Here is a 13,299-nt window from a genome sequence, read left to right on the forward strand (position 1 = left end):
TTAATTTTTCAACTGTTTTCAAGTAATATGGATCAATTAACACCGTATGTCCTTTACCGAGTACATTTAACTTAATTTAGAAACTTCTTATATAAAAATACACTTTTTTCTAAAGTTTGTGATTCCATGTATATTTTTTAACACAAGATGTGGAATGTCAGTTATACAAATGAAAGAAGAAGAAAAAATTACTTTAATTATCTGACTTCCTGTCTGGTTCAAAAGTGTCAAACAGTGGGGATAATAGCTCTGGAATTAAGGCCTGTAAAATCCCCGAATCAGACACGTGTTAGAAAAATTGACGTTCTCAGATTTCATTCATTTTAATAAATAAATAACAAACATAAAGAACCGATCAACGCTGTCACATATGCCGTCGAAATTAATAAATTGGAATCGTACGAAACATAATTGTCATTAGAATGAAATTCATTTAATTTACTTTTGAATTAAGATCTTATTTAACATAAAGAGTCCGTATTTTTATTTTAGTGATATGAAGCCAATATGTTAATTATTGTGTTACGTACAATGTCTGTACAATCGTCCATAAACCTGGTTCTATTCAACACATGTATCTAAACTTCTCGTTTATCTATTCGGTGTTATACAGACAAAACCCTGTCGGAAATGTATTGTAAAAGGTTAACAGACAGATTTAGAGTGTTAGTTCTTGCTCTCTTTTAGCTCCACTAAACGAAACATCAAGGCGTTTTGTTTTTATTCTGTCTCAATTTAATACTGCTACTGCCTAATTCAGCCAATATAAATAATTATTATATAAAAGAAAACTTCTGAAAGATGTGATTATTCTGGGAGGAATAGGATTCTATCGCTTACATGAAAATTCGATTTATGTTTCAACCCTCTTCCGTTGTTTGTGGATCATCAAATAATTGACCCCCAAACGTACTGTTCAAATTTGGCGATTTTCCCAAAAGGACCTATTGACGGGGTTAATCTTGGTGCTATCTGTAGTATCCTAGTTAATTGTTTAATTAGCTTTTTATATTGATTTTTAACTGTATTCATTTTCCTTCGATATTACCCAAATTAATTCTCATCAAATTTGAACTAAGTTAGCCTTACCCTCTAAATGGCCCATCTTCGCAAGCCACGGGCGATAATCCACTACATTTCTTTGGCACACTTGGCGGCGTGGGCTGAGATTTTATCATTTTCATGAGTATACATAAATAAAAATACCTCCTCAGCAACGCAAAGTAACAATTTCCTACACATAAATGAAGTCCTAATTTTATCGATCGATAGATGACTGAGCTCGGTCAAACGGTGTGTATAGTCATGTTGGATCACTATGGAGAGAAAAATTTACTCAAACTCGCAGTGATTGGTATTTATTTATTTACCGTGTGCAGTGCATGCCCAGCCATTTAACAACATCATATCAGCAAGGTGCAGAGCCTTCCGTTCAACGAGGAACTTTGTCATTGGACAGTTGTTCACGACCGCTCTGGTGGCCTAGTGGTTAGAGCGTCCGCCTCGGATGCGGGAGGTCGTGGGTTCGATGCCGGCCAAGTCATACCAAAGACTTACAAAAATGGTACTTACAGCTGCCTCGCTAGGCGCTCAGCGTTAAGAGGTTAGTGTTAGGACTGGTCGGCCTGGTGTCAGGATAATGTGACTGGATGGGACATCATGTGTCTGGATGGGACATCATGCTACATGTCTACGGCATGATGCCACAGTGCTAGACATTACTATAAACTGTCATACTGCAGACATCGTAGTGATATGACTGAAAAATTGTTAAAGCTACGTTAGAAATCCAAATCACACACAGACACACACACACACACACACACACACACACACACACAATTGTTCACAATGCGTGATATGGTCCGTTGAGCTCACAGCTACAGGAAGAGTCAGTAGCCTGGCAATATCGGCCAAGGTTGACTGCACAACGATCCTGTCCTGTATGGAAACGGTTCATCGTAGTCACAGATGTAGTGGAATGTGGAAGCCAGGTGTGCAGACAGATGGCTCAGCTACGAGGGAGTGATTGCAATGTGCAGTGGAAGTTTTGCAATTTTGTGGTTGAAACCTTAGCCAGCAATTTTGTGGCTGCTTCCTTGGCAACCATGTCGGTACTCAGCAACATTCCTCCTCCACATCTCCGTCGCCGGGAAGCAGTGATTAAGCAACTTTATGCATTTTCGCGAGAAACAAGGAAATCTGTGATTTGACATTCACAGGTGATAGAGTAACGTATGTATTGCCCGTGACTTGTTTTAAAAATATAATTTATTCGATAAACTGTACCACGTGATATCATAAACAAGTTCCAACGTAATGACATCATGTGACAAACGCATTTTCTTTTTACCATAAATATACCCTTTTGGACGCATATGCATCGCTTGCCTTTATATTGTGTTAGATGGTATTAATGGCTTATGATGACAATGTGAAAAGCTAATCTGTGCCGTAAAATGCACTCAGTATTAAAAATAAAGACATGTGTCTGAGAATATCATTCAAGGATAACAAAAGCAACAGACATTCTTAATGTCTTCAACAAATTGAAAAATGGACCAGTTCTTATTTTTAATTAAGTCAAGAATTATTAATAAATGAGGTATATGCCTTTACACTATTTCCTTCATACACTGCGTCAGCGGGAGATTTATGAAGTTTAAGTCAAACGGCCAAGAATAATTATAATTAATTTATATGGACAGATTAGAAAATAATAAATAAATATTCGGATTAAAGCATTTTAGTTTCCCTGTGGAAACGAGGATTATACCTCGAGATTGATCGGACAAGCCGTATCTTATGCTTCTGTATTCACTGTATGTCTGATATATATCTGCTTACACGAAGATGTGAGGCATACGTGTAATTACTCATCGCAAACTATTTAAAGCATCAAAAGTATGTGAATAAGTTGAACTGTCGACTGGAAAACAAATTGTTAACTTCCTGTAGAAACTTTAAAGACAGTGAAGAACATATATCCAGAGTATATTAGACAGCAGTCAATCGAGAGCTAAGAATGATATATTCCGGACTGAAGTGCACCGAATACCTGATTAGCAAATATAGTTGAATACAAACTGAATACATAACCAAACGAAATATTGGAGTAAAAACCGAATACATGACTATTGGATACATTGGAGTAAAACGGAATTTTCGACTATTGGATACAGTGTAGTAAAAACTGAATTCATAACTATTAGATACAGTATAGTTAAAATTTAATACATGACTATTGGATACATTGGAGTGCAAATGAATTCACGACTATTGGATACAGTGAAATAAAAAATGAATTCATGACTATTAGATACATAGGAGTAAAACTGGATTCACGACTATTGGATACAGTGTTGTAAAAAGTGAATTCATAACTATTAGATACATAGGAGAGAAAAATGAATATATGACTATTAAATCGAGTGGAGTAAATATTTACTACATGACTATTTGAAACAGAGGAGTAAAAACAAATCTAATTTAATAGATAGAGTGGAGTAAAATAACTTAAAAGTTGACTATTAAATAAAGTGGAGTAAAATTTAAATACGTGACTGTTAGATACACTGGAGTTAAAAAAAAATTAAAAATTACTATTACAGTGGTCTAACTTCAACAAATATTAGGGGCGGTTCGAGAATTATCGTTATGGGGAGTCCATACACAAACAGGCAACTTTGGGGTAGGAGCTGCAGCATGGATAATGACGATGCTAATTACAAGGAAATTTATTTTGCTCGTACTGATTGCTTTTGGGAAAAAAAAGATATCGGTTACGAATAGGTCGATGCTGAAAAACCAGTATTGATTTGTGTTCAATAACGATACTAATCGTCAAGTCCAATGCCATTTGGGTTCTTTAACCTGCCGATTATCGATATTGAATAATGTCGAGGTTTGTTTCGAACAGTAAAATAAGAGTGGTAATTATATACCAAGTCCAAGTTCTTTGTTGGCACAAAGCACAAATGTTGTCTAATCGCCATAGCGCGACAGTATGTGTGCAGCAAGAAGAGCATGCAAGAAGCAAGAACAAATTGCGAAGTGCTGTCAGAAACTATCTACGACGTGTGACGTATCGCTGTTCCTGTTTTCATAACAGTCTATAAATTTTTTATCAATCTATCAAGAAATCCAGTCGATTATTTTTAAATAACTGTTTAACTTTTATAATGTGGTATTTATACGGCAATATCGTGGTAATAAATTCCTATATTGACTTTCAGCAGGGTATGCAAGCAAAACGTGATATTTATCTTCGATTTGATTTTGATTACGATGTTTGCACATTTATTGATTATTATGCATGTTTACAAACCTTGCAACCGCAGTTTCAGTAGTTTAAGAAATACATCGAACTCTGGTCAGGGCATGTCTATATTTATGCAGCAAAATAGAGTTTATAATTATTGTTCAGTTTTGAAATCAGTTTTGAATAGTCTATACGCATCATATTTTGATGCGAATATTAAGTCAGGGAACAAAGTTTGAATGTGTTCTTTTTGTACTCTTCTAATCATTGCTTCCAATGGCAAATATACACTATCAGTAGTCTATCTCCTCACAACTTATGGAAAATCAAGTTCCAAAACTAACCTTTAGAGATTTGGTAATCAAACGCCATTTTGCGAATATGTCACTTATAGAATTTTATACTTTATAACTCTGTTCTTTAAAATATCACTGAATATCACAAACGTAAGTATTGTCAAATTCCTCAGGCCAAATTGATACAATTTTGCTCAGTTTTCATATTATTATTATTATTATTAGAAGTAGTAGTAGTAGTAGTAACATTAGTAGTAGCTCAGTTTTCATATTATAATTATATTATTATCATTATTTTTTATTAGTTATATTAGTAGAAGTAGCACTGCTACTACTAATAAAACTATTATTATTATTATTATTATTATTATCATTATTATTATTATTATTATTATTATTATTATTATTTTATTATTATTATTATTATTATTTTCTTTTCATGATACATTCATCAATAGTAGGGCCAAGGTTCAAACACACGAATAACAACTGTTTCAAATAACAGTTTACAATGACCAATATAATTCAAGCACGAAGTTTACAATGGTCAATATGAAAATAATATATTTAGCAGTATAAAAGATTAGACACATATTTGCCTTAGTATACAGGGTATTCAAATGTTAATGGCTTAGAACCAAATCTGCCGTCATAAGCAGATCAGGGTCCTTGATTTTCGATTGAGATTTTAAATACAAGGAATAAGATGGATTACTGACTGCCAACGCCTCTCTCTCTCTCTCTCTCTCTCTCTCTCTCTCTCTCTTCTAAAACATAAAATACTGCATTTTAGCCAAAGAATTTTGCGTGGAGTGCCGCCATAAATATAAGTTTTCTGTCTTTTAAAATTAACTGTTCCATATAAATTATAATCAAGCACTGACGACAACAGAAGGAAAACAAAGTCAAATTCAATTTATGTTTACTCGAAACTTCTGTTACCAAACTTGCGAGTGCTACAGGTATAAACCCAGGTTTCACTCTCGTTTTGCACACTTTTAATTATCGACTTTTCCATTAACACAAAACGATAATGTCAAGGTGCGGTGTAACAAATTGTGAATGGTTCTATTTACTCTCATTACAATATCGGACCGGGACAGCAAACAAGGAAAACCCATTCTATTAAAACTGCATGCCTCGCAGCTTATTGATTGAAACAAGTATCGTTTCATATGTTTATAGCAATTTAGTACCTCTCACTTATTGCTTTAACGGGGTCAAAAATTTACGGCACCAGGTCAATCAAACTAATATAATAATAGTTTAATACAGTCGCCATTGTGTCCATATCAGTTTTGGTCAACTTATTTATATTTCCTTCCTTTCTTCTTGGGATTGAAGCTGTGTAAGTTTATGTATGCCTTCTTCATAGCTAAACAACCATTCTCTTAGTTTGTCTTGAGGGGTACTCACTTCGTCTGCCCCACATCACATTAATATATAGGATAGGCGCACCGAAGTTACCATGTGTGTACTAATATAAGTTTACATTTTAGCATTTCTGTGTGTTAACATATTTCGCAATTTTGTTTTCAGCAAGTTCATCAAAGGGTACAGCGACATATATTGAATGCATGTTTCCCCAGTTAAATAATTCACTTAACGAGTTCTTTCATTAATAATCTGATTTTGCAACTCTGCAACATCACAGCGAAGTAAAGGCCTTGTACTCAAGGGACAGGCCCCAAAAATTTGGATAGTTTCTATCCAAGGTATTGGTATTTCACTATACAAGATTATATATTGTTTCTACGCCGACCAGCTCGGCGGACACACACTTCTGTGAAGAACCTTAAAAAAGTTCTACATACTTCTTTCCTTTTCTTTGTTTGCTGCGATTCCTATAAAAATTTAGTCCAATGTATATCTTGTTTGCAATTTAATCTAACTAAAATTATTTGTGAAAATATGCTAACATGTGTTTTCGTAAGCCATAAACTGTTCATGTGCATAAAGCCATTGGAGTTGCTAGTCTTCACTTTTAGAGTAGAGTATTTCTTTCACGTTTTCAAGCTCTTCAGTTTCGGATTTAAGGCACTGGAACGGTGGCCTAGTGGTGAGAACGTGGATCTCTGATGCGGGATATCGCGAGTTCGAGCCCGAACTGAGTCATACCAAAGACTTTAAAAAATGGTACAAACAACTGCCTCGCTAAGCGCTCAGCATTAAGAGATTCGTGCTAGGACTATTCGGCCTGGTGTCAGGATAATGTGACTGGGTGGGACATGGTGCTACATGTCTGCGGCATGACGCCGCATCACTCTAAACTGCCATACTGCAGACATCGTAGCGATATGACTGACATATTGTATCCAAATCACATCATAATACATCACTTCGGATTCAAGTAGTTTGTGCATTTACTGTGCAATCCCATTAGTGGAGTATTAAGAGTAAATGACGTCCGGGGTGAAGATGAAGGCCCAAAGGGATTTTGGCGCTCGTTGACTTGGCGTACACCCCACACCCCACCCCCACGTTAGTACGCTAATGAATCCCATAATGCTTAAAAAAGGGCCAGGTATTGAAAAACACCGAGTTGTTGAAGTTTGCTTGTTACGAGCAGTATCTTTTTCATCCGCATCCACACATAAACACACACACACACACACACACACACTGTGAGGCAAATGAATATAGCCTAATTTGGAGTGCAAAGCAATTTATAGGCCGCAATTACCCCATGACCTTTTAACGCGAGAACGGAGGTGGAGAAACTTTAGTATTATGTTTGTAGAATTTAGGTAAACATCCTGCGGAGCCGAGATATAGCTGTGTGGAGGTAACGAAGAATGTTCAGGCTAACCACATAGTCAACATTTAGCTTTCTAATTATAGTAAGCCCTTGAATCTCCTGCCCACTCTAGTCACATGATCGATAACATTTATGTGCATTATATTAGTAGCACGTATCACATTGAAGTACATGTAACCTATTATCAGGCTCCATTAGTCCGCCTTCCTCTCCTTTCTTGTAGCGTAAGTTACGCAATGTGCAGTACATGGTTTGATTTCATTAATAATCATTAGGTGCCAGCAAACACTAATTATCAGCTAATTTGTTTTTCATCACATACCTTGCCTTACATTTTAGAAGTCATTTTGGCATTTACAATTTCTTATAATGATAAATGTTACCAATGTTGGTTGTATCTGAAGACAAATGTGCATACTGCAGAAAGATCATCAGCAGTATTAGTAGCAGTAGTAGTGGTAGCAGTAGCAAGTATTCTTGTTGTTGTGAATGTTACTGACAATTGTGGCAGATATAATCAATTATTGATGCTTTAGTATTTCACACAAACATTAGCGAGTCATGTTAGACCCTTCAAACGCAACTTTCTGCAATTACAATTACGTGAATGTAGAACAGGCTCAGTAATCATCTCTCTCTCTCTCTCTCTCTCTCTCTCTCTCTCTCTCTCTTCATGTAGCAGAGGCAACAGATGAAGACAGAATCTGCAGATGCCCAGGAGCAGTCAGCTGCATTCGCGACCGTATGGTGCTGGTTCGAATCCCACCATTGGGATCAGTCAGGTCGGATACCGTAGAGTGTACTTGGGCAAGGCACCTTGTTCCAGTTATCTTTGGCACTAAATGAGGAAAAGAAGTTATATAATAAAGAAGCGAAGAAGGGCGAGAGGAAAGTTAAGTGGCAACTTGCTGACAAACATAACACGGATGCAGAAAAAGCTGAACAAAGGACACGAGGACCCTCTACAACATAATACGGTAACTACCACAAAGGAAAACCAACACAGACTATCGTTTACGCAGCAAGGATCGGAAGCTGAACTAGCAGAACAGCTCTACAGCTTGTTCTGGGTCACACCTGTGAAAACCCACCCATCACAGAAGAGGGAGAAGATCTGGGTATCAACATATGCAACAAAACTAAGGAAGAGATCATAGTGGCAATCAGGAAAATCAAGAGTGGTACAGTCCCTGGTAACATACATACCCCCACCAGAAGCCTAAAAAGTAGATGCCACATTTACAGCAGACACCTTGATTGACCTTCTACAGGAAATATTTGAGAAAAGGGTGTGCATTTATATATTTGCAAATCCATATGGATCATCGATATATTAGGAGTTATTTTCTCAAGTTAAAATATTTACATTAAATTGTATTAAAGAAATTATCGGATCCGTTATTCCCTCCTGTAATGATTTGTGTCACCTGTAATAAGACCATTGGTTCCTGCTTATGTTAGCATACTAATTCTTGGAGCTACTTTAAACCATATCATTGTCAGCTTCCTTGTTGGTTTTGACCCTTTATTATTAATATTTGTATTATTGCTATTATCATTTCTATTAGTAGTAGCAGTGGCAGAATAACCTCTTCTTTGTGATAGCATTTTTAGCCGGTCTTTTCCCATGGGATCAGAGCACTTGTGGTGACCTTAGATCTCACTGACCTTCAGCGATATTTTTCCTGTTTAATGGCGTTCGGCTTCCTGTAGTAAGTTCGTGTTGCTTCTCCTAGCCGACGTTGGTCTGGGCTGAAATGTTTAATATGCCCTTATATCACACCGTCCAGTGTGTTGTGTCCCACTGCGATCCTCCTGGCAGATGAGTCAGTCAGACACTGTTCCTAACGCCTTCTTGCTGTATCCTTCCTTGATGGTATATTAGTCGTAATTCTCCTAGAAGAACTGGCACGTATTCTTTAGCCATACCGCTGTACTGAGTTACTAATACTTGTTGAAGTGAGAGTTCTCTGGTACTAATTTGTATGCTATGCAGGTTAGGTTTTTGTCCTCATGCACTGTGTTTGTCCTACTGTTCTAGACATCCTGTTGTCAGTCTGTTTATTAAAAATCCAAAAGGAAAGTTGCCTTGTTTGTTCTCCACCAGTTTAGTTGGTTTGCTGTCGTCTGTGCGCCCAAGCCCATATTTCTCAAAACAGCTTGCCGTGACTGGCTACGAATAGTTTGTCGCAACAATTATTTTTGTGCTGAAAATAGGATTGATTGCCAACATTTATAGTCACACTTCTCTTTGTTATTATATTATTATTATTATTATTATCATTATTATTATTATTATTATTATTATTATTATTATTATTATTATCGTGGCAGGACAAAGAGGGAAGTGATGAGAAGGAAAGGAATGGAATGGTGTCAAATCATTCTTACGTCATCACTGGTGTAGAGGAGATACAATATCTAGAGTCCACGGAAAAATTAATCAGGGTCCGAAACCCCTGGGGAGACACGGAATGGAAGGGGCCGTGGTGTGATGGGTAAGTACAACAGGTGTTGTAATGTGGAGGGACGGATGTCTCTGCAGAAATCATAAAACTTTTATATTTTCAAAGTATAGAAGAAATGTCTAAGCCTTCGAAATACTAATTGTTAATATTCGATATTTATGCAAATATTGGGGATGCGGGTTTTAGTGCGGCTTAAATGAAAGGCTTCTCACATGCTATTATGCATACATTGATAATATATATTTATATAAATATGTGTTTTGTACAGTTTGAGAAAGGTTTTTAAGACGATTACGGTTTCATGCTTGCTGGACACAAACGTTTATTGCATGGTGTACACGAGTTATCAGTCTCCTTGTCCCTTCACCCACTAACTTGTATAATGTTAGTAGCACTGATGGAATAACCGTATGTTTAACTGTCAATGCCATATATACAATACTTGTGTCCCTGTCAATTCTAAAACTAAAGATACTAAAATGAAACAATCTTATCACTAAATGCTTGCACAGACTTTGACCCAGTGTGTCCCCAAGCATGACGCATAAGATGGATATAGACGTTACTTGTGAATACGTGAACAACGCGAAAGGTGTGCCTGTCATAGTATGATTAGATAGGTGTCTATATTGCTTGTTAACACACTTCTATGCTGCAGAGGTCAAGAAGCAGCAATTACACATTAAGAGAAAGACGCAATGCCTACTGTAGTCTCAATGAGGTCAGTGACAACCACTTATAGGCCTAATTGATGCATACAATGTACCTGTGTGGAACAGTATTCGTTTCAAGCTCAACCTGCTATTTCAACAAGCAGACGCAGTCGAAATAGACACATACATTACTAATACAGATATCATCAGGAAGACCATATTATGTTGTTTTTTTTTTTGTTTGTTTTTTTTTTTTTTGTTTTTTTTTTTGTTGTTGGTATCTTTGATAGAATTTGTAAAATCAAAAATACGTTCTAAATCTGTATTCACCTATTTAATCAAAATTAGATCATAAAAATACATTTAAGTTACACATGGATGAGGGCACCCACTGCATCATTATGAAAAACTGTTTCGAGAGATAAGACCACAAAGCAACACAATTTTGCATACATGCTTTATGCAATATGGTTCAGATTTTCGGGGACTTTTTATTTAAGGTTTCTATTTTTAAAATCAACTTGAATGAGCAGAAAATACCTTCTAGGTTTTTCACAGATATCTCTATTTTAGTAATGCTACATGAAATTTTGGCATACACTTTAATGGAAATCACCAACAGAATATTTTCTTCATTGCGCAGATGCGCAAAACATCTGAAGGTATCACGGTACCAATTGTTTTTCCATAGACCTTAATGCTAATGTTTGGAGAAATAAATATATTTTCTATCCTACTTTAGCGTGCATGTCACACACTTTTCTAGAGAGCAGTGTTAGACTGTCAATTTGACAAGGACAAAACCAGGTACTCCATTGCATTTAAGAGAGATAAACTCTGCTGGAACTAGACAGGGGTAAGAGTTATTTAGTCACAACAGACACAGTTTCAGACATGTGTACCACATTTTAAAAAAATCATAAAAAATACAAAATATAATCTAGGTAGGAATTAACATAATCTCACATGTTGCCAGGAGGCACAACTTTTTTTTAAGCCTAACAGAAAGTACAAGTCTTACATAATGCACCAATCACAGCTAGTTTTGCTGTTTATTTCGAAATACAATGTTCCCTACACCTTAAGCCACGCCCACCTGGACTTGCGCAATTGGTACCGTTATACCTGAAACAAAGCATGGTTCTTGAAATCCCTTGCTATAAGAACGCCACCTTGCCACAGACAAGATATATGTATGAGTTCCGGTCAGACTGTTGGTTAATTAGGTTATATATATATATATATATATATATATATATATATATATATATATATATATATATATATATATATATATATAGAGAGAGAGAGAGAGAGAGAGAGAGAGAGAGAGAGAGAGAGACAGACAGACAGAGAGACAGACAGACAGACAGACAGAGTTTCTCACCGGAGATATTTCATCGTGTCGTGTAGTACCACAAACATGTTTTAAACAATGTTAAAGCCACGAAATAAATTACATAGTTTCTGTAACACAAGATGAAATATACCCGGCATTAGGAAACAGTTATTTCTATTATATACCAAACTTGCTCTATAATCGACCTTAGAAGGTGAAACTTACTCTTCGGCAGAACAAGCTCACCTCCACCCCTTTCTCTTAAATTAGCATCGCTTTCATAGCCTGATCATATAAATTACTTGACTTAAGAAAGCGATAGGATAAGGTTGACCTTCTACGTCGCAGTAAATTACATTTGACCCTATCAGAAAACAATGTAAGTCCGACTGAGCAATGCATCACGGCCGGTTTGTCGTTGTTGTCAAGGAAGTAAGGGCAAATAACTGGAGAGAGACGCGATCGGCGTCTGGTCAAATTTCCTTTTCAACGATTAATTTCCATGCCTGAAATTTATATGTATTTATTTATTCTAGTTCGCACTTGACTTAGCCTGATCATATAAATTACTTGACTTAAGAAAGCGATAGGATAAGGTTGACCTTCTCCGTCGCAGTAAATTACATTTGACCCTATCAGCAACGCATCACGTCCGGTTTGTCGTTGTTGTCAAGGAAGTAAGGGCAAATAACTGGAGAGAGACGTTATCGGCGTCTGGTCAAATTTCCTTTTCAGCGACTAATTTCCATGCCTGAAATTTATGTGTATTTATTTATTCTAGCTCGCAAAGTGCTTGTTTGTGCTTTTGATGGGCCAACTTTTGTAGGCACACACAATCAAGCGTCGCATTGCATGATGAAAAATGTTATATTTTCACAAGTCGAACTATAAAGATATATATTTCACATGTGAAAATATAAGAATGAAAAAAAGGAAAATAATTTCGCCAACAGGTCGATATATTTCACACATAAATATATAATAAACACACACATCAAGACTACATTGGCTGCTATTTCTATTTATCTACCTGACACTAATCGCGAGGTCAGGATAATATTCTCTCCTATTATCAGTAAATGGAGGCGAAGAACAAAAAGCAATAGGATAGTAATCCGTGTCCTTAGTTATTTATATTCATTTACAATATCGTTCTTCTTTCCCTTACACTTTGTGTAATTTTTCAACTGTTCCTTGATCACTCAAACGTGTTGTCATCTGAGCAGTCTTTTGGCTTTTCTATCTACTACCAATTGTATCGGCATTTGTGTTGTATATCTACTACCAATTGTATCGTCATTTGTGTTGTATATCTACTACCAACTGTATCGTCTTTTGTGTTGTATATTATACTACCATTTGTGTCGTCTTTTGTATTGTATATCTATTAGCAATTATATCGTCTTTTATGTTGTATATTGTTATGTATATTTGATTGAATTTAATTGTTTGTAAGTTTTAAAACCTTTCTATATTTTTATTTCATTATATGTCAAAATAATGTAGTTCTGTTTATTAGGAACT

The 13,299-nt window shown here is 36.0% G+C and overlaps 1 protein-coding gene across 2 annotated transcripts in view; it reads left to right on the forward strand.

The window, feature by feature from the left end:
• LOC149801472 (calpain-9-like) overlaps window positions 1-13,299 on the forward strand; it is a 38,080-nt gene that overhangs the window by 15,667 nt on the left and 9,114 nt on the right. For both annotated transcript variants that reach the window (XM_089955619.1, XM_089955620.1), the window contains exon 6: window positions 9,650-9,813. In XM_089955619.1, coding sequence (XP_089811745.1) covers window positions 9,650-9,813 — 164 coding nt within the window. The remainder of the gene's footprint in view (window positions 1-9,649; window positions 9,814-13,299) is intronic.

Source organism: Sinohyriopsis cumingii, chromosome 4 (genome assembly GCF_028554795.1).
Source record: "Sinohyriopsis cumingii isolate HCF-2022 chromosome 4, ASM2855479v2, whole genome shotgun sequence".
Taxonomy (NCBI): domain Eukaryota; kingdom Metazoa; phylum Mollusca; class Bivalvia; order Unionida; family Unionidae; genus Sinohyriopsis; species Sinohyriopsis cumingii.